Source organism: Maylandia zebra, linkage group LG8 (assembly GCF_041146795.1).
Source record: "Maylandia zebra isolate NMK-2024a linkage group LG8, Mzebra_GT3a, whole genome shotgun sequence".
In the NCBI taxonomy this organism is placed as follows: domain Eukaryota; kingdom Metazoa; phylum Chordata; class Actinopteri; order Cichliformes; family Cichlidae; genus Maylandia; species Maylandia zebra.
Window position 1 is genome coordinate 28,174,583 of NC_135174.1, and position 26,883 is coordinate 28,201,465.

The following is a 26,883-nucleotide window of genomic DNA, read 5'->3' on the forward strand; positions in this document are numbered from 1 at the left end:
TGTTGCTGTGTACTTCATGCTTCAGAATGATAAAAAACTACATTTTGTCACCAGTAACTGATGTAACATCCTGTTAGACCCCCTCTGGCCTCTTTAACTGTTAAAATCTTCTCCTGTTTTTTCCTCAGTGAGTACAGCGTTCCTTTGGAGAGGATATCAGAAACCCAGCTGACACTGTGCCACCCAGAGAGAGAGCTGCTGCCCCTGGTTTTAGCCCATTGCCAGTACACCTTGAAGAAAGGGGGCGAGACTGACAGCAGCTATGACCTGCCAATCATCCAGACCCAACTGGCACGCCGCTTCCTGGCTGGAAAACCACTTATCAAAGCGGTAATAATCTAAAATGCACGTGGATGTCAGGTAAAGCCAAACTCTCTACTGACCTTTTGTCCTCTTTGGTCTAAATCAGGACACCTCGAGGTACCTGAACCGACACCTGCAGGATTTCTCCATGGTTCTAACTGAAGTCAAAAAAAAGATTCCTCAGGTAAAACCATTTTACACACTGCTGTTGTTATCTGGAACTGACAAATGCCAGCTGAGGAATGTTCTCACTAGTTCCTGTGAGGCCACTTTGTTCAAGTTAAATTCCTCCCCTGACGTTCTGCTCCTCGGGCCCACTGACAGCGTCTGTCTTGCAGGAACCGCTGAAGGGTTCGGTGAGCAGTGCCCTGAAAACGGTGCTGCGCTCTTACACGGATGTTTGCGATGCTGTGTTTGTGATGGAGATCGGCCTCCGATTCCTCGGGAAAACAGGCGGAGAGCCCCAGGGTCAGCTTTTGTCCTACCTCACTGATTCACTGCAGATGGGCCCGCAGATTTCAAGCACCGTAGCCAAGGTATAATGTTGCAGATCTGCAGCTTTGTCCACTATGCAAAGAATGTTTTTATGTTTCTGTCTTTGAAAACTTCAATTATTGTTTGAATTTTGACATAAATCTGTTCTGTAAATCTGAAGTATACTTGAGCTGTGACTGAGAGGTGAAAACAACATTTCAAAGGTCTTTTAAAACTTCTGTTTCTATTCAGGGTCTTGGCCAAAGCAAACTGGAGCACAGCATATTCACCTGGCAGCTTCTGACTTGCTGGAAATCAGAGCTGATGCTCAACAGGAAGCAAGTAAGTGTGAAGAAAATCTTAAAATTCAAGGAATGTTCTCGGTGTGCTCGTTATGCAGTGTGCGGCTTCACCACCGCTCATTAAAGAGCCACAAAACTCCACCCATGGTGACCACACAATTTGTTTTCGAGTCAGTACTGTTACTCGTGACCCCTGCTGGCTGCCAGGGACTGACCCAAACCACACCATGGAGAGTGAATTTTTCGTGGCTGTAATCTGTGGAAGGTGTGCCGTCTGACACGGCAGGCGCCCAGAATCTCACCTCAATAAAAACAGAGAATTATTTTCTCTTTAAAAACTCTCTTGATACCTGAAATCAAGCAGACGGCTACATCTAATTCATGATCGTGTTGCAGGATCCGTTTCAGAAACTGCCGTCTGAGTTCCAGGAGAAGCTTTCGGAAGAGCAGAAGAAAGACCTGAAGGCCTTCCTCGCTGTCACAGACGTCGACACCTTCTCTTTGGAGCTGCATGAAATTCTTCTGCTGAAGACGAGCAGCGCTGTGCCTGACCAGGCTTACCAGCCACACTGGGAGTAAGAGCGTACACATCACAAATGCACCATTTGTGAGATTAGTTGTTGTATGAGGTAACACACCAAATGGTAAAACAACACAAAAACAACAGCATTATTGATGTTTTTACAGCTGAGATTACCCAACAGCTATTTTTGGACTTTCTTTTTTTCAAAAGTGTGCCTTTTGTTAGCGTAAGATTACCACCCCAGTCTAAAGGAATCCATTGATTGTAGACAGCTTTAATGAGAGTAAAGTGTGGCGGTCTCCCCCCCTGGGATTTGGAGCCTTTTGACTTCCAGGGACAACAGCGTGACCCCTCCAGGCAGCCATCTGTCAGAGGAAAGCAGCTTAAGTTGTGTCCCCTCAGCCACAGGTCATTTCTATTGCAGCAGCAGCAGCTGGGTGGGAAGTGAATGGGAATGCTTAAGGATGACAACAATGGATGCAGTGCTAACAGTTGTTTTCTTCATGTCCTCCCTCCCTGCTGTGTGCAGCATCAGGTCCACCTTAGAGATCCATCTGGAGGTGAAAGACCTTCCACCCCTGCCGGAGCTCGAGTCTTTACCAGAGGAGATCAGGCTGGGACAGAGCGCTGATGTGTGGAGGGCAGCTGTGGAGTTTAAAAGGAGATAGAGAGCAGAAATGTTTCTAGAGTTGGCTGCCACAGTATTGGATACGTTGTTATTAAATGTACCTTCATACGATGTAAATATTGTAAATAATTACAGTTGTTAAATTTCTATTACTTAATTGTGCCACGTGCAATTAGGGAACAAGTTAATGAATAAATGAAGGACCTAATACAGATGAGGTATTTCCCAGCATTTTCACAATCTTTATTTTAAACTTTCATCACATGCAGAGTGATTGGAAGCCATGACAATCCCTCACACACACACAGTATGAAGCATCAGGCGGAAAGCCAGTAAATCAAAGATAATAAAGAAATGTTAGCATGGGAACATGCTCACTTAATTTTAAAGATATTGCACACTTTTATTGCTTCTGTTTTCCTTGAATGCAAAGAATGATAGATTTGGAGATTTAGTGCCAAATAAAATAGATTGGGGGAAAAAATGGTCTGAGTCTGTTAGTATGAAGTGATAAATTCTCTTGGTGTGAACACTGCACATTCTTGCTCTAATTGTACAGCTATTGAATTTTATATACAAATTATAGACACATTTTAGCTCAACTTGAATGTCTGGCTTCTTTCTCACGCTCTTATTATGTAAACCAGACTGCTGAGGGTAACCTGTTATATTAGCCATCACAACCACAAGTACCTAAAAGGTAAATTTATAGTTAATATTTAATAATTGCTTATTAGTTGTTGAAGACTTTGTGCCAGGTCTCTTGCCTTTCCGGTCAGCAATACAAACAAAGTTAGTAGCATGTAATGAATATAAAGAATGAAGCCTTTATTCTGGAGCTGTATTAAAGGAAAACTTTATGTAATGCTAAATTAAGTTGGGTCAGCTCACTCTCAAAGCGTATAACGATGCAATGTGCGGATTATTTTATAATAATTTAGAGAAAATCTTGTTTTTTCCTTCACGTCTCCTTTTTTGCAATGTCAACCTAACCGTGGTTTGAGACGCGCCCCCCTCCAAGCCCCCTGAAATATGCGCAGCATACAGACGCCTCTGAACTACCAATCAGGTGCAAGAATGAGGAAGCTTTAGTTTGGTTTCCGCCAATCAGAAACGTCGAAGGGAGGCGATTGTCAGTGTTGCCACAGCGATGATGTTAAAGCGTTATATTTGTGCTGTGAGTCAACGGACTACTTTCACTGGTTATCAGAGGATTGTGTTGGGGATTAACTATCAGTGAGGCGTCCTCAGGCTCTCCAGCTATGGTGCCATCCCGCTTTTAAAGTAAGTACTTGACGCTGACGTTATTGCTTTTACGACGGGCGTTTTTGGCAGGTTGATGGGGCAACATTAAAGGAGTGAACAGTTAGCTCTGACCAGACTTCAGTTAAATAACAGCCGTTTTTATTTCTCTCCAGCTGAGCTACATCAGAGCTTTACAGATTTGATTTGCAAATCAGAAGCAGTGTTTTAATGCTTTTAAAGGGTAAAACAGACAAACACACCGATTTTCACAGGTTTAGCCAACGGGGAGACCAAGCTTACGCAGCTGTAATAACTGCGTTAGCTTAGTGAAACTAACGTTAGCGTGCTGGGGGTTTGTTTTGCTTCAGTTTCTCGTTTGTAACGACCAATAGAGACTTCTGTGGTTGAGAACAGACGATTGGCTAATGTAGTTAACAAAGGTACACCTGCCGGAGTGTCGGGAGCGAGCATGTTGTAGGAGAGCTGCTCGGAAAGGTAAACATTCACGGTAGCTTCATGCCTCAAACATGCCTTATTTATGGCTAAGTGGGCCGAACCAGTCTAAATAAATAAAAGGTTAAAAAAAAAAATTCACGGTACCGATACTGTCGCGTTATTTATAGCACGACGTTTTAATTGGAGGTATTTAAAACTAACGTGACTGGTGTTATTCTTCATTTGTTGGGGGGCATTGCAGCTGACGTCAGGTGAAGAGTCTCAGGTGAGCACCTGTGGCAGGAAGCACAGGTTGATTGGAGGTGTAATTAAAGATTTGGGATTTTCAGATTCCAAAGTTTGGGAATATTTTTCATAAAAATTAAGATAACTGCGCGACTTTGTTGTGGAAGGTGTTTCGGTATTGTGACCTTCCTTCAGTCCAGTGGTTCTCAAACAGTGCAGGTGGGGAGCAGCTATCATAAAATGACAAGTAAAGTCATTTTGTTTGTTTGTTGGATTCTTTTTTTTTTTAACTGCTGAGTTATTCATCCACGAAGCAGGTAGACACGGTTGCTTTAAAGCAATTACTGAAAGAGAAGCGTTGTGATAAACTCCATCCCACTCATTTCTTAATATTTTGCTCCAGTGACTCAGAATGTCTTGCCATTTTTAAAGTAGTCTTGAACAATAGTTCTCCAGGCTTTCTGAAGGTCGTTCAAATTTTTTCTTTGGGAGTGCATTTCAGCCATTGGACTGTCAAAATTGATAGAATTATGCAGCAGCTTCTGGAAAAAGCCTGATTGGCAGTTGCTTCATTTTGCAGTAAAAGCATATCAGACTCAGAATCACAATCAGAGAGACTTTATTTATCCCCAAGGGATATGGAAATAAAAACACACTATCATGGCTCAGTCTCCACAGAGCCTGGACATCAGCATTACGGAAGCATTGTCAGATCATTTTGACAGAGAAAGAAAAAGCAGCGAACATCCACAGAAGAGCTTTGAATGTCTTTGAGAAACCCAGAGAACTATTCCTGAAGATGCTTGGAAAAGAGTTCAGGCTGTGCTGAACAATAAAGGCAGTCTTACCAAATATTAACCGTGCAAACTGTTATGCTTTTTTTTTTGCCTTTTATCATTGAGTTAATTACACCTCTAAATCATTCCCCTTTTTTTTTTTAGTGTAATGATGCAAACTCAACTAATTAATGGCTCTCTGGGAAAAACTTTGCCCACCCTTGATTAAGAGCCTGAGATATCTAAGTGCTTGTTCAATATTATTTAGCAATGTGAGTCTATTTTTCTGTATTCAATCTGCTCAAATGTAAAGCTGTCAGTTGTTAGGATTATGGAAAGAAGCAACTGTAGTATTTTACTTCTTTGTGATCCAGACAACTTGTGAAGAGCTGTAAGCGCTTTTCTCCTGTGTAGTAATCCTGGAGTAGGAGTGCATTTTAATTATAAAATTCACGTTATCAATGCAATATTACCACTATGCAGCTGTCCATCAGGATCATTCGTTAGTTTTCACATCTCTCTCTGTTTTTGAGCTGGTGTAAAAGTAGTGCGTGGTGTTGTTGTTGGTTACCACGGGAAACAAAGCGGCCAGAGGAAAAAATGGCTGTTATTTCCTCTATTGTTGTGGTTTCGCACATTGAATCCTCAGGGAAATGGCATTTGTGGCCGACCGTGTCGATTCAACTCTGTTCCAGGTTTTTAAAGGATGCACACAACACGCAGCCCTTCGTCCATCCCATCAGGTGTCTCAGGAGACGCCCTGGATCTCAGCTTGTCAGGCTCCCAGCTGTCTATGTCCAAAAGGCCCAGCAGTGCGTCGCCGGGGAAATGCTTCTCTCGCTCTGTTTCGGTCTCTGTGGCGGGCGATAGCAGAGGCAAACGCAACACTTTAGTGAGTCACAGATAATTAAATCAGAATGTAGAAATGCTTGTTTCTGAATTCTTCACATAATGTCTGGAATGCTCTTTATTCTGCAGAGCGACACCAGCTTTGGCAGCTCGCGATCCATCAAGAACTTGAGGCGGTCCAACAGCACCACGCAGGTCAACCAGCAGGCCAACATCAGGTGCAAACATAGAATCTGGGCACTGTACAATGAAGCACGTTCAACATAGCCAAGATGTCTTTTACTTGCACTTCTGCTGACATCAGCAATCAGGCTAAGCAGTCACGTGATTATGATTATTAATGTCATAAATCAACCCAGCTTTTATCAATCTATCTGTGAGCGCGTTCACATGAAAGGGACGATGTTGGCAGCATCTTAACTGGCAACAGAGCGACTGATTTTAACAAATGAAGATAAACTATTGGAAAAATATGTGGAGGTTAAACACAATACAGACTGAAAGTAACACAACTGCTGCAGGTAAAGCAGCAGGGATGTGAGTGTGTGCAAGAGGAAAAGTATAGTAAGTGCTGCTTGAATGTGTGCGGGCTTTACACAAAGAGCTGCTATCCTAATAAAATTCAGTCTATTTGAAGCCAGGAAGAAAAGCTGAATTTGTAAATTAACAAATTTAACTATTGGTATGACAGCTCCATCATTAAGATAAAGACAGTTGCGTACTCTCTTAAATTAATGTTTAGATGTGCACACAGTCTTAGATTGTATTCTTTCATCTGCAGTGACAGTGATGTTAAACAGTCTGTGGGTGAAGAATAAATACAAAAGCAGAATTCAAATAGAGACTTGGCCTACATACATGATTAACAAGTACTTTAGTTACCTTTACTTATCTGGTATTCTATATTGAAGGATAGAGAAAATAAAATTGTTTGTAGCAGCAGAAAAAAGCAAAGCTTCACCAAAGAACGCAGAGAAAGGAAAAGACGTCTGAGGGACCTTCCAGGAGAGGTGATGCTGTTTTCTGGAGAACTGATTATGATTTGATGTTTGATGATTTCTTATCTCAGTAATACTGTGAACCAGAGCAATGCACCCCAGTAAGAAGTGCGTTAAACCTGGAGTTATCTGGATAAGCTCCTGCTCCTTATTACAAACCTCTGTCGGTAATAGCACACTGTGACTGTCCGGCATTTGCAGCCCTGAATTTCTATTTCCTTATCTCTGACATTGACAATCTGCAGTTTATACAGAACACTTTGTACTGAGACACATACTCTGCTAATCAGCCTGGGAAAACCTGCTTTTGGGCTCTGTTAGATCATCAAGCATCATTCCACTAACGCACAAGATCTGAAATCTGAAGGTCATGTTTGTAGTCAAAAAGAATGCGTACATCTTAGATAATGTGCAGGCTTGAAGCCGTGTGTGTCTCTTTCACCTTTGCTCTTTAAACCAAAGTGTCTCTCTTCAGCGAGCAACAGCTGGCAGCCCTGACGCTCCAGCAGCTCGGACAATGGGAATTTTGGCGCCCGGCTCTTGCATGATAAAGAGCGGAGGGGTGCCGGGTGGCTGTTGCTGGGGGTTGCAGGGTGCATAGACTTGCTTTGTCCCTCATTAGAGGGGGAGGGCTGGTACCTCTGGGGTCAGGTTACCCCCTTCCACAAGGACACAGTGAAAGGAGAAGAAGTGTGTGTGCATGCTGTGGTTGCATTGTGTGGCAGCTGCCGCCCTCCCCTTCCTGCCTCTGAGGATGCAAAGCTGAGGGGCTTTAAATGTAAAGACATACTAAGCACTCCCCTCACCCTCCAAAAGTCTCCAGAGTCCTTTTCAGGCTGTCATTGGGTCACTCGCCAGCCCTCTCCCTCTCGGCTGCTTCCTCCTCCTAAAGCAAAAAGTAAAGGAATGTGCAGCCTGAATAGTGTTGTCAGATTTCTTTTCATTGGGCCAGCTGGCTTCAGCCCCCTCCCTCACAGACACACACGCTCATTTACACACTTACACAGACGGAAACACCAGCAGAGGCCGAGCCAGACAGGAGGTCACCCTACATCTGTGCCTCACGACGGACAGCTTGGTGCATAAAGCTATTTGAAGGCTGCATGATGAGCCGTGGGATCAGCATATGCATGCGTTTACATGGGATCCATAACCCAGCCCATACTCCCCCCAGCAGACGGTCAGTTGCTGCATACTGAATTCCAGCGCTTGGGGCTACAAGAGTAAGGATGAGACGTGTTTCTGCAGCTGTCATTACAACATTTATCACAGAAGCTCCCACTAAAAGCCACAGCTCAAGTTTCTGCTTTGTGTCACTGCTAAGCCCCCGTGCTGCACCCAGATAGTGCTTTCAGCCACATTTAATGATGTTTTCAAGACTTTTTTGGCTTACGGGTAACATTTGAGTCTTTTAAAAAATAGCAAAAAAAGCAAAATCAAGTAAAGCTGCAGGTCGTGGAACCAGAACCGCAGTTCAGTTCACAATTCTTGACCACTCTTTAAACATTACAGCTCTCAACCGACTAGCATTCTTAACCGAGTATTAATAGCCTGATATCATTATTTTAGGAAGTTGAGTCTACGAGTGTACGTTCGTGCCAGATTTAACCGATTTTGCTCTAATTTGCACATCATGGCACACCCGTAGCTACATTACTGTTTTTTTATTTTGTCCAAACAGAAATAAAAATAAAATCGTGGTGACAGTCGCAGTAATGCGTCATGTTACAATGATAAAGTAATGTGAGCACTACTTCATAACACTCTGTTCTCAGTGGTATCCTTCCATGCAGATGTTCTTTCTGATATCATCTGTCTGTGTTTGTGGTCTAACTCCTGCCTGTTGTTTTCCTCAGTGAGGACCAGAGGGAGGACTACTTGGCCCTGTTTGACAGCAGCTCCGATGGACGCAAGAAGTTGGCGAGCCTGAGCAAGACCTCGCCAGACAGAACCACATGGAACATCCTGGTATTTACCTTCGATCTTATTCTCACTCTGTCGTCATATTTACACCTTTCATAGAGGAATTATTTACCGCGGCTCGCTGCAGGTTTCTCTTCTGCAAAAGTTTTATTTTGACAAGTTTGTCAAGTTTTCCAACTGATGTATTCATAAAAAACTACAACGTACATACTGCTATAACTCCACAACGGCCCGACAGGGATTCTCGTCTGGAAATGTTTGAATGCTGAAGACGTGATGAACACAAAGAGTGCCGATAAAAAGCTGATGAATGAGACGAAGCACTGAGGCACACTGTAAGGACAAGATCAAAGGCTGGAGACACTTGAATCTTGAAAAATTGTTGAAACAGTACGGCTTTACAAGCAGATACATTTCAGTTATTTGGCAGCTGAAGTAACCAGTAACAATGTTTAACAAACTCTTTGTGTCTTTCCAATCATACACACTTTCTAGATTGTCGTGTTTTGCAGTATTTCAGGGTGTAATGACTGTTTGTTTTCCACCATTAAGGACGACCAGCCGAGAGCTTTCCCCCCGCACTCGAGCTCCCGCAGCACCGGCAGCGTGGACTCTCCCACCAGCCTGAAGAAACGAGAGCCTGGCATCGCTCTGGCTGCCAGCTTCACTGCCAACAACAGGTGGGCCTCGTCTCCCACACACACACACACACACACACACACACACACACAATAGTCCAGGTGTCTCCTTGCATTGCTGAATTCTCAATGTTTAGCCGCTTCTCGTATTTCATACCTGTTGATCACAGCAGCTGATATTTCTTCAGAAAATTCCACCCACACAGAATATTTCTTCCATGAAATATGTCAGAAAAAAAATCCTGCGTGGGCTGAGATTGTAATTGGATAAGAATATGTCTTAGTTATTTTAATGCCTGCGGGAGGATGAAGTGGGGAAAGATGAGCTGATGAGTCTGATTGTCCTGTTTTGGTTTTGTTATTTTTGCACAGGAGCAACAAGGGAGCTGTGGGTAACTCCGTCACCACCATCTTACACAATAACTACTCGGAGAAGCCGCTCACACCTAAGAGCTCCAACCAGAAGCCTTCTTTCAAGTATGTCCTGAAATCAAAGAGCTGCTCCCTCACACAGCTTCAGTGACACGTCGTCGATTATCTTCACATTTACAGTCCGCTTTGCGTCTCGATTAAAGTTTTTTATTTTCCGTTTTTCTTTCAGTAACATCTTGAAAGCCACAGCGAACGACGAGGTGTCGCTGGAGAGCGGCTCCCTCACTAAGTCCCAGAAAAATTTCTCCACCACCTCCCCCGCCTCCAACAACAAATCCCCAGTGTCAGCTCAGCACGGCAGCCCTGTCCTGCTACGGAGGAGGGAGGTGACAGAGGAGGAGGCTGAAAGGTCAGACCCACATGACAGTGTTTCCACTGTGTGCGTGTGAGCTGCTCTGTTGTTTTTAGTCTGGGCGACCTGAAAGTAGTGGTAAAACTGACGTTTGTCCAAAAAACCACAAGCACTTCTCTTGTGTATCTGCAGGTTTATTCAGCAGGTGAATCATGCGGCGGTCACTATTCAGCGCTGGTACAGACACCATGCCAAGAAGCGACACGCTAACCAGGCAGCGCTCAAACGCATCCTTGACAGTAAAAGAAAGGTATCTATGTGCCCCTGCAGGCTGTCTCACAGCTCCCCTTTTATTCGGCGTAATATTAACTGGGTTTGTCTTTCTCCTTGTTTTGCGGCTGCACTGAAACAATCTGCATCTCTCCTGTCGAAGGAGTGGGAGGAGAGAACAGAGGAGGAGAGGCGCCTGGAGCAGCAGCAGAGGAAGGACGAAGACAGGAAACGGATTCGTGAGGAGAAGGCTCGTCTTGCCCGCCTCGCTGCCATCCAGGTGCTCACCTCTGATTACACAGCATGTGGTTCCATAAAGTTATGAGACTGAAGCAGAACAGCCTCAGATAGCTTTAATCTTGGATGTTATATTTTATAATGCAATTGTGAAACATGTTTCGTTGGACCTTCGTAGTAAAGATTTTCATTTAAAAACTGCATTAGCAACCACAGACTGTATGTCAAAGATGGATGTCGCCACTGTGAGGTCACCCATTGGTTTAGGACTCAACATTAGTGCTTTTGCTGTAAAGTTGGACGTTTTAAAATTGGAGTCTGTGGACTGAGTTGTTTCTATAGCCAGCCTCAATTATTGGATTTTTGGCACTAGCTTCATTTTTTCCGGCCTGCTGTTTGCTGTTGGATGTTATGCAACTGTGTAAAACTAAGAGCACCATGTCCATATATGAAAGGAGGCTTTGTGGATCCAAGTCTACTTTGTAAAGACATTGATTGTCACTTTGTGTCTGAGTGCTGCACAGTTTTATCATCAGCATTACGTTTATCTCCCCCTGCTGGTCTGTTACAGGAGCTGCAGCAGAAAAGAGCTCACAAGGCTGCAGCAGACACACAGCACGCAGCAGAGGCGGAGCCTGAAAACCTGAGGCAGACCGCCATGGTAGGCCGAAAGAAACTGCCCAAGATTTCCCCGACCAACAAAAGTCCAGCCTCACCGAGCAACAACAGCCCGATGTCGCCCACAGATGTTAAGACGAAGAACACAGGTCCACATTGTTTCACTTTGCAGTGGAATATTTCTTATATAGTGCTTTTCTACTAACATGTCTCATTCATACACACGTTCATAAAAGGCCTTTTTCCTACATCTGAGTGCTTTCTATCAAACATTCACACTCAGTATCTTTCAGTATCGCGGTTCTCGAGCAGCAGGGGTTGAACCGCCATCTTTCCAATTAGTAGATGCCCTCCTCCACCTGCTGACTCCCACATAATTACTGTTAATGTGTTTGCAGCTCATTTTAGGACACAATGTCTCATTATTTTTCATTAACAAATATTATAGGAAGTAATTTATATTCGGTGGAAAATCCAATGTAGTCTTTAAAAATATACAGCGTATAAGAGCCCTGGTTGTTGTTATTCAGCACTATAATGTAAATATTACAGCTACCTACAGTCTTGTCTGATTGCCAGGAGAGTGTTATGAGTAAGCATGAATAAAGTAGCAGTAATATGTTTATTGATTTATTGTTTGTTTCCACAGACTCTAATCTGAATGTTGTGGCTGACTTGGGTGATCTGACCTTCAGAGCCATTTCCCCAGCTTTGTCCAATCACAGAGGCTCTCAGTGCTCCCAGGTACCTGCTTAGCTCTCCAGGTAATCGATTCTTTGTCGTCCTTGTATTGATATGTTAAATAAATATTTTTGGGTTTGCAGGAGGACAGAGCAGAGGAAGACAATTCCCAGGAGCCACATCAGAGGAGTGAGAGGAAACCGATCCGTAAGGAGAAAGCTCTCCTGATCCGCCCCACTGCTACCAAAACAAACACGCCTGATGTACGTGCTTTGTGGTAATCCCTACTTGAGTGTTTAAGTGATGTTTTAAATGAAAATACTATTTGTATAGTCGTGATGTAAAAGTCTCCCTCTGTTTAAAAGTTGTCCTTTGTCTCCCTCTGGTGGTGTGACACAGGGACCGCAGCACATAAAAGTGCAGCAGGCCGCAGAGACGCAGCACACTCTGGAGGTGGAGTTGGAAAACTCGAGGCAGACTGGTGTGGGAGGACGTAAAAAAACGCCCAAGATTTCCCTGACCAACAAAAGTCCAGCTTCACCGAGCAACAACAACAACCCGATGTCGCCCACAGATGTTAAAACGAAGAACACAGGTCTGTGATGTGTGTCTCGGTCCCAAAAGACTTTATTAAAGACTGAAACGAAATTGAACTACTTTGCATTTAACATAAATAGTGTCTTTGTTTCCACAGACTCTAATTTAAATGTTGTGGCTGACTTGGGTGAGCTCAGCTTCAGAGCTGTTTCCCCAGCTCTGTCCAATCGCAGAGGTTCTCAGTGTTCCCAGGTAAAAATGAAAATTTCCAATATTCCTTGTTTTACCATGCATTTTCTGTTGCTAATTCTTGCATCTGATCATTTTTAAACACATTTGCTCTGTTTGTGCTCCAGGAGATCCTGCAGAGGTCGGTGAGTGTGGAGGACCAGAGGCAGGGAGCCTCATCCAGCAGGGCTCAGTCTAAAACCACCCTCAATGAGCTGCTGGACACCCTAAAGCTGTTGGAGGAGGAGCCGGAGAGGCTGTCGGAGCCGAAGTGCTACCGCAAAGAGAAATACGCCTGGATCGATGAGGTCAGCGCGTTATGTTGCACTAATTTTTATGGTTTTTCTTGTAAGAAATTTTGTGAACTAACAATGACGCTGTGGCTGTAATTAAAGGACGGGGACTCCAACTCTTTGACCACTGATAACCTGGAGCGTCACGGCCAGCTGAGCCACCACCCTGCACTGCCAGATGGGGGCGCCCTGCTCTCTGAGGCCAAGCTGCAGAGTATCATGAGCTTCCTGGATGAGATGGAGAAGTCAGAGCAGGAGAGGCCACGCTCTGTCACCTCAGGATCACACCGAGAGGTCAGTTTATTGGCTAAAGCGCCACAATGTACTTCATTTAGCAAACTGACACAGATTTGAACGTTTCTGACCAGTTTGGGTTCTTTAAAGGTTTGATTTAGAATATTTAACAGAACAAAACATGTATTATGTTTAAGTAAAGGAAACACAGTTAGGTATACTGGTTAAAAAATAACCATAAATCTCTGTGGGCTGAGAATAAACAGACCGTGACTGTGTGCAGGTGTTTTTCCCTATAATTGCTGAGGACCATCTAGTTAAGCCAGCCCTTTAAATTTATGGATAGATGTTCTGTGAGTCTGTCCCTGGTTGTTTTATCTAAAACTGAAAGGTGACATGTTGGCTTCGCTGTGCTTTCAGGCTGTTTTGTCTGAGGAGGAGCTGGCCGGTGTTGAGCAGGCGTCGGCCACTGCTGCCGAACTCACCGGCTCCATGATGAGGATCAAACTGGAGCTGGAGGAAAAGAAACGCACCGTCAACATGCTGCAGACCGCTCTGGTAGGAGAGATTAACACTTGTCGCTGTTTTTACCTGCTTTAGATGGTCGCGCTTACAGCTCGTGTCATGTCTGTCAGGCCCAGCAGAGGGAGCTGACGATAAGACACGTGAAGGAGACGGAGAGGGAGCTGAGCAGGAACTTCCAGCTCCAGAAGGAACAATATGAATCCACCATCCAGAGACACCTCACCTTCATCGATCAGGTATGCACTCGTTTCGTCTTTGTTATTAATTTACGTGGTTTCTACTCGAATATTTTCAAACCTTGTTTGTATAATCGGGCCAATAAAGGTTGATGTTGGTCCAGACAATGATGAAGCAATACAGCACACATGCAAAGAGTTGGTAAACAAGATGGGCTTGTCTCGACGGTCTTCGATGTTTTCCTGTTGAGTGTTTCAGTGTTTTTTAAACATCACATCTGAAAAATGTTTGTTTCTTCAGCTCATCAATGATAAAAAGGCTCTGAGCGAGCGCTGTGAAGGAGTGGTGGGAGAACTGAAGCAGGTGGACCAGAAGTACACCAAGAAGATCGCACAGATGCAGGAGCAGCATGAAATGGTAAGAGAGGTCCGGAGCGCTTCTGCAGATCTCTCCTGCCTCTGCTTTGCCTCCTGCGTGACTATGTCGTGCTGCTTTTGTTTAATTTTCTCTTTTCTCTCTATTTCCCCTCCTTCTTCTTTACTGTCTTTCTTTCTTGTCTGTACACGTGTTTTGTTTCCTGCTTTTAGGTGTGGCAAATTCTCGGTCCCTTGTGCGAGGTAACTTTTTTTCCCCTCTTCTAACTAAGTCATCTTTGGAACAGTCGTTTCCTTCATTCTTCCATCATTTGTCATTTCATTTTTCCACACACTGTTTCTCTTGGCCAGTCTGTTTGCATGTGAGTCTCTTTCATTTATCTACATTTTACATTCAGATGAAAAAGCTTACACTTCTTGATGTTATTTAAGTTTTTCTTTGCCAAAGATTTTAACCCTACTTTTCCTTTTATTACCTTTCACCATCACTGTCCCAGTGTCAAAGTCACCTAAGAGCACCCTACTTTGTTTAGAAAGACAGATACTGTGCTGCTTGTGTATTAAAGATCTTCATCATTTTGGTGGCGCTCAACTTTGATACCATAATTTTACCCTCTCCCCTTCCCGACTCCCTCGCTCAACAGGAGATCAAGAAGTTAAAAGACCTGATGAGTGCCACGGAGAAGATCCGACGGGAGAAATGGATCGATGAGAAAACCAAGAAGATCAAAGAGATCACAGTCAAAGGTAGCGCAGACAGAGCCTGGAAATCTGAGCTTACAGCAGCTTTACCAAAGCGCTGCTCAAACACACAAGGCAAAGAGGAAGAATGCACCCTGCTCCAGGAAGACGTTTTGTTTTTATCAACACTTTTGTTCACTTTATATCAAGAAAATAAATATTTCTGATTCCACGCTCTCAGATTCACATATCGCCTTTTACTCATTCAGATTTCATATGAGATCTGAAACACAGTTTCCTGACAAAGGTATCAGACGGTGTCATGGAATTTATTCCCATTTATAGCACCAAATCACAACAACAGTCGCCTCAAAGGTCCTAATAATTAAGGTAATTATTAAGAGAAACCACAACCATCAGATGACCCTTACATGACCAAGCACTTTGGCAACAGTGGGAAGGAAAAAATCCCTTTTCAACTTACCGGTTGAGGCTGACAGGAGGAAGACAAGACGAACAACATGTGTGGATATATATTCATATATGTAAAAGCTCTGTTTTGGTTTAGTCTTAACAGGCCTTCAGCTTTTCTTCTGTGCTGATAAAGTCTCAGACTTTTCACGTCCCCGAACTTTGCAGGTTAATGTTGCTACGCACTTCAGAGATTCCTCCTGCTTAGCACCTGTTATATCACAAGTGCACAATATGACAGCAAAAACATAAGCAAACAGTGTAATGACAGCAGCACTTTGCATTCATTTGCATTGAGATTATTTATCAATCAGTCTATTATGCTGTTTAACAAGATACCAACAGAGGGCCTTCCACTTTGAACTTGAAGGCCATAGTCAGCCTCAAAACTGGTAGAAACTATTTGAGTTCATTCGTGTTCTGGTTTTGATTTGAAGCTGGGAATATAATTATGTTCTCTTTATTTATTTAGAGAGGTGTGGTAAATATTAGCTTGTAATGCCTTGCATCGATATTTGTAATATAACAGTCTTTTTCACTGTTGAGCTCTGCAGTGGTTCATGTCGGACAATTAGCTTTATGGAGGCTAATTAAAAAGGTAATACTGATTTAATTAGATCGTTTAATGTCAAGGAACCTCAGAGTGCACGAAAGTGGACTTACAGTGGACCAAAAAAACGACTTTAGTAAGGATGTCTTGCTCTTTGCCAGTAGTCTCACACAGCCTCTGGTAAAATTATCTGCTGTCTGCTGGGTCCAAGGTGTGGCCTTTCATTTACTTTGGCATAGTCAGAGCTGTATTATGTGCTTGACAGTTACCAGACAAATGCTGGTAAATAAACTAAGTAGTGCAAACACAGCAGTTGTTCTGTGTGTAGCTTGGATTATGGGCAAAATGAACAACAGTTTCCAAAAGCTGACCGTGCTGTTCCACTGCTCTGTCTGCTGTGGGCCGCTTCCATGAAACGTCACAGGCTGTTGTCAGCCAGAGCTGATGAGGCGTTTGTGGCAGGCCCGAGGATGTAGAACTGTATTTCAGAGGCATTTCTCTCCTGTGTTTGCTTCTACTTCACTAACACGTTCAGGTTTTTGATTAAAGAAGTGAATATTAAAAGTTTGTCCTGTGAGCTTTAAACATCGTGCAGACCCTGTCCATCTAAAGCTCGAACATTTTTTCTTCCTCCTCTCAGGCCTCGAGCCCGAGATCCAGAAGCTGATCTCTAAACACAAGCAGGAGCTGAAGAAGCTGCGGACGCTCCATGAGGCGGAGCTGCTGCAGGCGGACGACCGGGCCGCCCAGCGCTACGTCCGGCAGTGCGAGGACCTCCGTCAGCAGCTGGAGAAGGAGAAGGAGGAGCAGTGCCAGAGAGAGCGGGAGCTAGCCAAACGGAGGTGGGCGTGTCACAGTATATACTCTGTCTACCTGCCCAAGGCTCTCTATGCTCAAACAGATGCAACAGAAACAGCTAACATCAGCATTAAACTGTCTTGGAATCAGTTTTCAAGACTACATGAATTTCCAGCGCACAATGTTTTATAAACTTTTAGATCAGGCATTTATGGGGGTGGCACTCAGTGTGACATTCAAACCTTGGATTAGAGAAGATCTGAGGCAAAAAAAACAACATCCAAAATGCCCTTTTCTTCTTGTGCTTGTGCTACAATCAGCTGACTAACACGTGTTCTATATTTTGATAAATTTGACCCCATTTTGTTTTTAAAATAAGGTAAAACCTTCTTTAGCTACAGTCCTCGTGATTTCCTTTTGGTGAAAGGACAAAACCTCTTTCATGGGCACCAGTGCTTTTATATGCAGGAAAGCCCTGCTAATGCAACAGCATCATTAGGCATTAATACTTCCACTAATCCTTTCCTGTTTTTATAGTTTTAAATGGATTAATGAGATACATTAGCTAATCTAATGGTTGTAGCGCACACCAATAAAAACATCTCAATGCTGCAAAAAAGCCCTCAGTCAGCCCTTTGCTCATGCAGGGAGTCAGTGCTGGAAATCCTGAAGATGATGGAAAATGCAAACTTGGAACAATGGGCTTTCATTTGGTACGAAAATGAGACTTTTGTTTGCATTTCATATTAATTAAATATTAAAATAAACTCAGACATTCAGATCAATGTGCTTACATTAAAAAAAGGTGAATTTTATTTACTTACGCAGGTTTAGTTTTAAATTTAAAGTGAAGTCCAGCTGACGTGAAGATGACCTTCCATCATTAAAGTTTACTCTGCATGTTGCTGATGAATATTTTTAGTGTTCACATGGTTCAGATGAGAGACAAAATAAAGATTCTGGCTTTTCATGTTACTCACATCATGGCACACACCAGTCCACGTTAGCAGCTGTTTCTTAATTAGACGCCTGCGTGTTTTACAGGCTTTTGTGCAGATTTAGTCATCGTCTGTGTTTGTGTGTCTGTCTCTCAGATATGAGAAGCAGCTTCAGGAGGAGGAGGTGTCTCTGCAGCAGCAGCGCAGGCGTCTCTACAAGGAGGTCGCTGATGAGAAAGAGAGGCTGGCCCAGCTGGCTGCAAGGTAAGGTCAAAGGTCAGGTTTATCTGCACGAGCTATTTTAATGGATCTTTACAGGATCCTTTCCCATATAACACATCCTTAATGAGTCAACAGTTTTTTGGCATATGGGATGAGTGTTGATGTTTCTGTCCATCTCCAAAGCACTGGTTTGTGTTTGTGTCACAGGCAGCGCGCTGAGCTAGAGGATCTGCGGCGGCAGTTGGAGGACAACAGCTCTCTGGCTGGACGAGCCCTCAAAGAAGAGCTGGACAAGACCAGGGAGGAGCAGGAGAGGAGACATCAGGTGAGGACACTGCAGAGCCGCGTCAAGAGCCTGAAATAAGTCTGCGTTCTATCAGCATCACGAGCATCCATCTGAAAGTCTCACGCTGAGTGTTGTTTGTGCGTTTAGGTGGAAATGAAGGCATTACAGGAGCGTCTGGACATCGAAAAGCAGACGTGGGAAGAAAACTACAAGAAGAAAGAGGTTTGTGCAGCCTTGTGCTGTATCTGCTCTCATTCGCTTCTTCTTTTCTTCAGATTGAAGTGTGGCTGCTGTATACTCTGTCAGTGGGAAGTGTTTGACTAACTGACATGTAGATATCTAGGTTACCTTCTCTTGCTTGTTTGCCTGGGATTATTATCCCTTCCCTTTCCTTTTTCCAGTTTGTGTATCAGTTTCAGACAGAAATGTTGAAATGTGCGTGTCACAACACAGGAATGTGGCAGGTTTCCAGCTGACCTCTACCCTCCAGCTTTCTCCTCAAATCAAACTGTGGATTTGTAGCAAAACATGAAACTGTTTCTCAGAGAAAGCAGAAACGCTGACAGTGGAAAAAGAATTAAAAAGGGCGCGATGACAGATGAGGCTGAACTGACAGTGTTAGAATTCAGTGCCATGTGTGTAGACTAACAGCATGCGTGTTTCTGTGTGTCCACAGGAAGCGTGGCTGCTGACCCGTGAGCGCGAGCTAAAAGAAGAACTGCGAAGAGAACGTGACAAAGAGATAGAGCTCGCCATCTGGACGCTGGAGGAGGAGACCAGCAAGGACAAAGAGGAGTGTGAGAGGGCAGCGGAAAACAGGTGCGTGCGCGTGCTTGTGTGTGCGTGCGTGTGCGTGCGTGTGCGTGCGCGTGCGTGCGTGCGCGTGCGTGCGTGCGTGCGTGCGCGTGCGTGCGTGTGTGTGCGTCGTGCGTGTGCGTGCGTGTGCGTCGTGCGTGTGTGCGTGTGCGTCGTGCGTGTGCGTGCGTGTGTGTGTGTGTGTGCGTGCGTGTGTGTGCGTGTGTCTAATTTAGACAGTGTGACATTATTAGACATTGAATACGATACAAAAAATCTAGCAACCTGGGTTGTTGCCCAGTAAAGATTCACTACAGTTTCTGCTGTTGGTGGCAGATTTATCTCTGTGTTTTTTATCATAGATGTTTCATCATTTAGTGAAATATCAGTGAGAAACTTTCAAAGGTCCCCTTTTACCTAAATTTGGATCCAAGGCCCATTTAGTAGCTGTGACTCCTTCTGTGTCAACATCATCTCTAACGTGGATGTGCTTTAATAGTACAGCATTGGGCATTTTTTTTAGTTTGTTTTTAACAACTATATTAAAAGTCACATTTGTGTTCTGCATTCCTTTTACAGGCTAAAGCGCGTGAGGGAAAAGTACGAGACCGAGCTGAGGGAGCTGGAGCGCTCTGAGAGGACGGCGGTGGCGAAGCAGCAGGACCTGAGGAAGCAGCAAATGGAGACGGAGGGAGAGCTGATCAGACTGCAGGCCGCACTTAGACAGAAAGAACAGGAAACTGAAGAGATCACGCAGGTAAGGAGCATCATTCAGAGAGAGAAACTAAAATTGCAGCTTAGAAGTGATTTGAGATTATTTGCCGTATTATACATTTACTAGCCAGTGGAAAGTAGACACAGAAATGGAAAATATGTTTAGACTGATCCAGTAGAATTCCTCCAACTTCCCTCATCAGGCCAGGGACAAGTTGGCGGAGGAGCGCCGCAACCTGGCGGAGGTGATAAGGCAGGAGTTTGCCGACCGCTTGGTGATGACGGAGGAGGAGAATCACAGGTTGAAGGTGGAGGTGTCAGAAGTCCGAGCGAGGATGCGGCTGGAGGTGGAAAGGGTCACACGGGAGAAAGAGGAAGAACTGGCAGAAGTCCACCAACGGTAAGCTGGAAGGGACAAAATGATTTAAGTAAAATGGTAAATTTTAAAAGCGAATTGTATTATTTTTCAGTTTTAAACCCCTAAAAACACAATTAAGCTTCAAATATCAGGTCTAATTCTTTACTAGCACAACCTTTAACTAGTATGGACCATTGTTGAAACTGGGAACTAATGAGAAACAACAAATATTACATCCTTTGGATTTACTGGGAAAGAGAGTTGAGGCTCGGGTGTGAAATTGATGATTTTCAGGGTTTTTATCGTTAAGAGAGGACGACGTTACTCTCAATGTTGTTGGCGCATTTCAGGAGGACGCTGCTAATAAAGTTACACAATTATACAGTGAATTTGCGTTTATTATTATATTTACAACATACCACAGTTTTTGTCTTGGTCGTATCATTTTATTTTGTTGTATTTATCCACGACACCTTAAATGCCGGTCTGTGAAAATATTGTCCGACGTTAAACTGATCTGTGGTGCAAAAAAGGTTGGAGACCGCTGTACTAGAAGGCTGAGCGGTACCACTGGTCACCACCTGTAATTTTTAAATGATCTGTTCTGACATTAACTTTATGTGTGTAACCATTTTGAAGCCAAAGCTGTGAGTGAGTCACCATCTCCAGCTGTCTGCCTGTGGATTTAGGTCAGCAGCAGTGTCCAAACATTCAGTAGGTCTTGTCAGAGGCCTGCTGGCTGCTTACAGATTCCCCCTGTTGAAGGTGCAAAGAGAAATGTTGGCACGTGGCTTGAAAGTGAAGCTCAGACTTAATAAAAGGTGGAACCTTAAGCAGCTCCACTGAATGTCTGCCAGTTTGTAAGAGATGCGAAACACGAGAAGGACAGAGGGTTGGAGCAATTCTGAAGGTGACCTGATTAACGTGAACGCGACGTTCAGTGCGGCTCTGAAACGTTTGTCTCCTGAGCAGAAGGCCGGCTCTGTGACACTGAATCTGATTAATAAACATCAAGCTACTGCGGCAATTTTCCAGATGTTCAACCTGGCTGCAGCACTGGTGACATCCAACACTGGTGCAGGATGGCTTCAGTCGGCGTTTCAGGTCATTAAAGTATCAAGATGATTCAAGTCAAGGGATTCCTGGGAAACTGGAGCTGACTAGCTTACAAAGGCAGCACACACACGATTTCCTAAATTATCAGCATATTATTTATCAAGGCTCGCATTTCAGTTTATTCTTAATGTCAGGAAATGTCACAAGGAAGGCAAACATACTAAAGTGCAGCACCTCAGTTCATTCTCAATCTGAAACCACCGCTAAGCAGACTGTCTTCTCATTTCCTGTGCCTCACAAGACTTAAACAGCGTGTGGGTGGGGTTAAACAGAATAGGAAATGCTGTGTAAAGCCTGTGTACATACACTGGCCTCATTATTTGAAGCTTAGGCTGTGTTTAATATCAGCAAACTTCACTGTGACAGCATATATCAGGCACACAGATTAGCCACTTAAACACATTCCCAAAGCACCTGGCAGTGTAGCTTTAGGAAAATATCCCTGATGTGTGACTGTGAGGGTCTGATACAGTCAGGATCACTCTTTGATGCTTTTAATTATTTTATTTTTAGTTTGAGGAACATATTAAGAGCTCTGCTTTCTTTTCTTTACTGAGGTTTAAATATGCAGACCAGATCGTGACACATGTAAACCAGGGGTGTCAAACATAAGGCCCGGGGGCCAGAATCATCCCAGCAAAGACCGGATGGCTTTGAAAAATGTGAAGTACCCCAAAGTAAATAAACACGAGGCAAACGATTAAATTGGAGAAAAGCTCCAGCTTTCCACTGTTGGCTATAGAAGCTTCTGCTCGTTACAGTGTGTCCACAGTAAGAAAAACAAAGATCAGTGAATTAATGGAAACTTTCTGTTTTCTAAGTACAGTCTGACACTGAGGCACCAGAACTGCTTCTGTAGTTCTTTCATTTACTACAGCAACGTTTCTTTATTATGTAGAAAAACTAAGAAATGCTGTTGAAATTAGATTTTTATTTTATTTTTGTAATTAAAGGTTTTTTTTAATTTTTGAACATTTAAACAAACATAACAATACAAAACAACAAAAACCACACTCAGTGAGGGGAAAAAAGAGGGGGGGGTGAGTAATTATAAATAAACTGTTGCACACACAAGACTCTTAATTCTTATTCAGACTGTATCTCACATTGTCATCATGCTGTAGACCCATAAAAACAGAAGCTGTCCCATGGTTCTGTTAGTCTCTGTCTTGCTGCTCAGTCTTCCCAGCATTGTCTCGCGTGCGGCATTTTCAGTCATTTTCTCCTTCCACACTTTCAGGGTTTGAGTCCGAGGTTCTTTCCAAAGTGTTAAAATAAGATGAACACAAGTCACAAGCCCAGTGTTTAACACTCTGAAGCCTGCTTTGTCTAACCGTGGCACCTCGCGTCTGTCCCCCAATAGGCACGATCTCTGTGATCTAGGTCATTTAACTTTCACCCAGCTCTTCATATATTTTCAAACATTTTCCCATATTGAGGAGACCAGTGGACATTCCCATAAAGCACGTACTAGCGTACCTTTTTGCTTCTTGGCACTTCCAACACAGGACATCTTTACCAGTTCCCATTTTATAAAGTCTCGTTGGTGTGTAATAGGACCTGTTGAGAGTTTTATATTGGATACATTTACTTCCAGCCTCCCTAATGTAAAACCCATTTTCAGAGATGATTGAATCTCATGTTCCCTCGTCAAAGGAACGATCCAGATCTTTTTCCCAAATACTTTTAAGACTTTTACATGTGTTGTTTTTAACCCAGTGACATCAATTATACCATTTCAATGCCTTTGTAAGTAAGAGTGGAAGTAGAAGGAAATTCTCTTTGAGACAACTGAGACAACTTTATTTGATCTTTCAGACAGTCTCTCATTTGTTAGTCTCACCAGAAATGGCCGGGTTCTTCCAAGTTAAACTTTGCTGTCAGATCTTTAAAAGACATGAGTGTGTTATCTTCGTATAAATCACTTATTAATCTTATGTGCCACTGTGGCCAATAAATTCTTTTTGTTTACCTTTTCTATTTTTGGGTTGTGTCACAGGGTGCATATGTTTGAAAGTATGGGGACAGATTGTTGCCACACCATTTTTTGAAAACTTTAAAATAGGGTTATCTACTCTATTCCCTTTATTGTCCGGTTTTTGAGCCAGCACCTCAATGGGGGTAAATGGAAAGGCCGATTCACCTTCCATTATGACCCAGTCCAGGTTTGAATTTGTTGCTGCCCAGTGTTTACACAGCTTGGACATTTCAAATGACATGCTGTAATGTTTTATGTTGGGTAGGGACAGACCCCCTTCTTTTCTCGGTTGGTACAGTCTACCAAGATTGATCCGAGGGCCACCATCCCAAAGGAAGTGTTTTATCATATTAATAATAATAATAATAATGGATACTTTATTGATCCCCATGGGGAAATTACTTGTTTTTTCTCTGCATTTGACCCATTCACTCAGTGAAGCAGTGGGCAGCCCACTAAGCAGGCGCCCTAAGAAAATTTGTGATGAAATACAAATTGGTATCATTCCAATGAAATAATTAATCAGAGGAGCTACTACCATCTTTATTGTATTTACTTTGCCCCATAATGTCAACTGCAGCGTGCCCCACTTCTCCAAATTAGTTTTAATCCTACTAAGTAGTTTTCCTACATTATCAGTCATAATCTCATCAATATTCGGATTAAGTATTATTCCTAAATATTCCATCCATTTTTTAAGATATTTCAGCTAAACGTGTGTGTGTGTGTGTGTGTGTGTGTGTGTGTGTGTGTGTGTGTGTGTGTGTCACTAACTCCATCAGCAGAATGTGAAGAAACAGCTCCTGTGACTTTATACCCACAATTTTGTGTTTGTGTTGAAGAGGTATCAGCAGGAGCTGGACTATCGTTGGGGCTGTACATTTGTGTAACCACACTTCATACCACAGGATGGCGCAGCGAGTCGTTTAACCTTTATTTAAACAGGTAGATCATTAAAAACACATCTGTATTTACAGCCCGCAGAGAAGGAAAGCCTCTTCAAATGGGGGCCAAAAATAAATTAAAAACCTTTCAACACCCCCGCCACTCTTGCGCATATTTACAAAAAGCATTTTTTACCAGTTTAACATGTTTCAGCTCCCATTGTTGGGAAGTGAAATGAGCAAATCCAAACCCACGACCCAGCAATGTTTTATTAACGTCCTCTCGTCTGTGCGTTACCAGAGTGAAATCGGCCATCTTGAAGAAGGAAGAAACCGTCAACAATCTTCGGAAGCAGCACGAGGTAGGACAGGACGTGCAGTCTGCCTGTCGGGGCGTGAATGATATGAAAGCACAGTGATCAGGAATGACTGACAGACGTGTCTAAACAATGCTCTCTCCTCTGATAGGCCGCCCTGAAGAGGGCGGATCACCTGGAGGCCCTGTGGGAACAGCAGAGGAAGCAGCTGCTGGAGAAGTGACTGACAGGATGTCCAGTTTCATCTCTCTGTGGACCTTTTCATCAGCGTGCCCGTCCCGACACGCCGGGGTCCAACCATTGTGATGCTGCTTTTTCTTTGGTTTTTGTTTTTCCTGCAGCGAGACAGGACCTGTGGACCCTTTGAAAGTTGAACAAGTTTCAGAATTTTGCCCTACCTCACTTTAAAAATACAAAAATTGGTAAAAGCACTGCACACACCCCCTCGCTCCGATCCAATGACCGTCACGAAGGAGCATGTTGTGTTTGAACGTCCTCATTTAAATGCCACAGACCAGGTGAACTTCCTGTTCCTCCTTTTTTTTTTTTTTTTTTTGTGAATGTTCCTCTTCCTGTCTGGGGCGCAGAAATGTTCCCCACAGATGTGCTTCACCGAACAGTTCCAGATGTTTCTCAGACCAGCCCAGGCCTGCACCGGTGTGACGTGGGACACAGTGGGGGTTGTTCTTCTTTCGTCTGGAGGGCCGCTCACAACCAAGGCCCGAGATCAGCCATGAGCATGAGAGCTGACGCAGAGCTTCTGCCTTTTTTTTTCTGTTGAGTCATGCATTTTTGTCCCAGCGTCCCCTCAAGGCCAGCGCTAATTACAGGACCCATACCTCCCCCACTTCTCACTGCAGCCCAGCTCTGAGCGGTTTGTTTTTAACGGGTCTTCGACCAAACTTTAGACCTAACGAAGCGATTTGATGAAATTTACTAACACAGATTTCAGACGTTAGAGAGAGTGTAGGATGTTGTTAGAGCGATGAGACGTAAAGGCAACTTAAAGGAAACTGAGCTGAGGAGAGCTTGTGGTCAGATGATTGCAGAGTGGCTTCTGAATGTAGGGAAGAGAAAAAAGAGAGAAGAGGGACTGAGGTAGATGTTGGGTGAAGCAAAGGAGGAAAGTGCATAGAAAATGTTTATAGGGTTAGGAAAGCAGAGCTGGGACCGAGCAGGGTGGTTTGGTGGATTTAAGGGGGCACGAATCATGTGACCAGAGCTTCAAAGGCGGCGCTGTGACAGACCATGACTCAAACATGCGTAATATGTGTTAAAAAAAAAAAAAATCACAGAAAGTCATCGGGGGGAGGGGATTTATCGGTTCGTAGACTGAGTAGGGGAGGGGTGTTGCAGAGAGAAACTCTAAACATGGAAGTAAGGCCTGTTATTTAGGTACAGCATGATGTGACTGCAAAAGCCCCGGCAGTCTCAAAATTAGACCCCAGATGAGAAAATATTTATTCTTTCATCTTGCTTTATTTATTTTAGGACTCGTACACGACCTTCGTGGTGTAATATGTCCACAGAAAGGTCAAGGTTGTGAAGGAAGCTTTTCTCAAACCTTCTCAAGACGAAATTGTATTTTATTCCTTCTGTGAGGAACATTTACACGGTTACTAAGTGTGACGGTGAGACCTTAACCGCTCCATTTTTAGTCTATCTAAATACAGTATGTCAGGTTTTTTCTGACCTCCAAGTCGTCCAGGCCCCAATGTGTGAAACGTAATCCACCGGGACCCTGCTGGTTTAAAGTCGGGTTAGTTTGGCCACATAGTTAACCATTAAACCTGAATCAATGTTAACCCTCTCTGCTTAGCACAGATAATAATAATAATAAAAAAAAAAATCCCACATGGGTGGTTGATGTGTCACACGCTCCCTGAGTTTCACTGTGAGTCAGCGTGGAGGCCTCGAAGCTGAAGCCGCCACTGTGGCCGTCGGCACAGCAGGCGGGGGGCAGCTGGGCTCGGACACGACAGGGGCGGCGATGTGAGTTGGCATTCCTCACGCATGCCCGTCCTACAAGTGCCAGTGAGCCTTTCTTTTGTGTGTTTGCATGTGTTTGTGTGTGCTTCCTCTCCTCCCCATTGTGACCTGCATTGACCCCCACACGCACACATTCACTGCAACATTATACGAAGCATTCCTGCTCTCTCCTGCTCAGCATTACATCTATAGCTCTTGAATGCACTAGTTCATTTTGTTTTAGTCTGTTTTTTATGATTATTCATTGTGATTCTTTGAAAAACTGTGAAGAGAATAAAAGGCAAAGAATGTTTGGAAAACACGCCGTGTTCCTCGTTTCTTCTCGCTGTGGGAAAAAAGACAAATGTTTAATTGTTTCTGTCCTCCGCCCTCCCGTCGTCCCTCGCTCTCCATAACTCATGAGCAGGAGACGAAGAAGCCTTCAGTCTCAGACACGATGGAGTCCACATAATGAGGTTAAATTGCTGTCGGTTTGGAGCCTGAAATGATTTATTGACGCTTTCTAAACGTTTAATTACAGAATTTAATGCTTGAAATATCTGTAGACC

General features: G+C 43.7%; 2 protein-coding genes across 6 annotated transcripts in view; both read left to right on the top strand.

The window, feature by feature from the left end:
• rnf213b (ring finger protein 213b) overlaps positions 1-2,835 on the top strand; it is a 34,656-nt gene extending 31,821 nt beyond the window's left edge. Inside the window, exons 60-65 of the mRNA XM_012923175.3 lie at positions 129-330; positions 410-487; positions 642-839; positions 1,030-1,119; positions 1,476-1,654; positions 2,132-2,835. Of these exons, the coding sequence (XP_012778629.3) occupies positions 129-330; positions 410-487; positions 642-839; positions 1,030-1,119; positions 1,476-1,654; positions 2,132-2,270 (886 nt within the window). The 3' untranslated portion in view covers positions 2,271-2,835. The remainder of the gene's footprint in view (positions 1-128; positions 331-409; positions 488-641; positions 840-1,029; positions 1,120-1,475; positions 1,655-2,131) is intronic.
• A 521-nt stretch (positions 2,836-3,356) lies between these two features.
• cep131 (centrosomal protein 131) lies at positions 3,357-26,636 on the top strand. Of its 5 annotated transcripts, none has more exons than XM_014410618.3 (30): positions 3,357-3,514; positions 5,628-5,824; positions 5,911-5,999; positions 8,636-8,747; positions 9,255-9,382; positions 9,713-9,817; positions 9,942-10,121; positions 10,257-10,374; positions 10,498-10,614; positions 11,143-11,338; positions 11,839-11,933; positions 12,014-12,133; positions 12,270-12,465; positions 12,565-12,659; positions 12,764-12,943; positions 13,031-13,222; positions 13,583-13,720; positions 13,798-13,923; positions 14,165-14,281; positions 14,452-14,481; positions 14,883-14,985; positions 16,581-16,782; positions 17,833-17,940; positions 18,106-18,223; positions 18,332-18,406; positions 18,861-19,003; positions 19,559-19,736; positions 19,897-20,093; positions 24,331-24,391; positions 24,498-26,636. In XM_014410618.3, the coding sequence occupies exons 2-30, from the start codon at positions 5,639-5,641 to the stop codon at positions 24,567-24,569; spliced, it is 3,777 nt and encodes a 1,258-aa protein (XP_014266104.3). In that variant the 5' UTR covers positions 3,357-3,514; positions 5,628-5,638; the 3' UTR covers positions 24,570-26,636. The 5 variants fall into 5 exon arrangements, with proteins under 5 accessions (XP_014266104.3, XP_014266107.3, XP_076743862.1 ...); XM_076887747.1 differs by lacking the exon at positions 3,357-3,514 and adding an exon at positions 3,950-3,970; XM_014410619.3 differs by lacking the exon at positions 3,357-3,514 and adding an exon at positions 4,067-4,196.
• Positions 26,637-26,883: the final 247 nt, after the last annotated feature.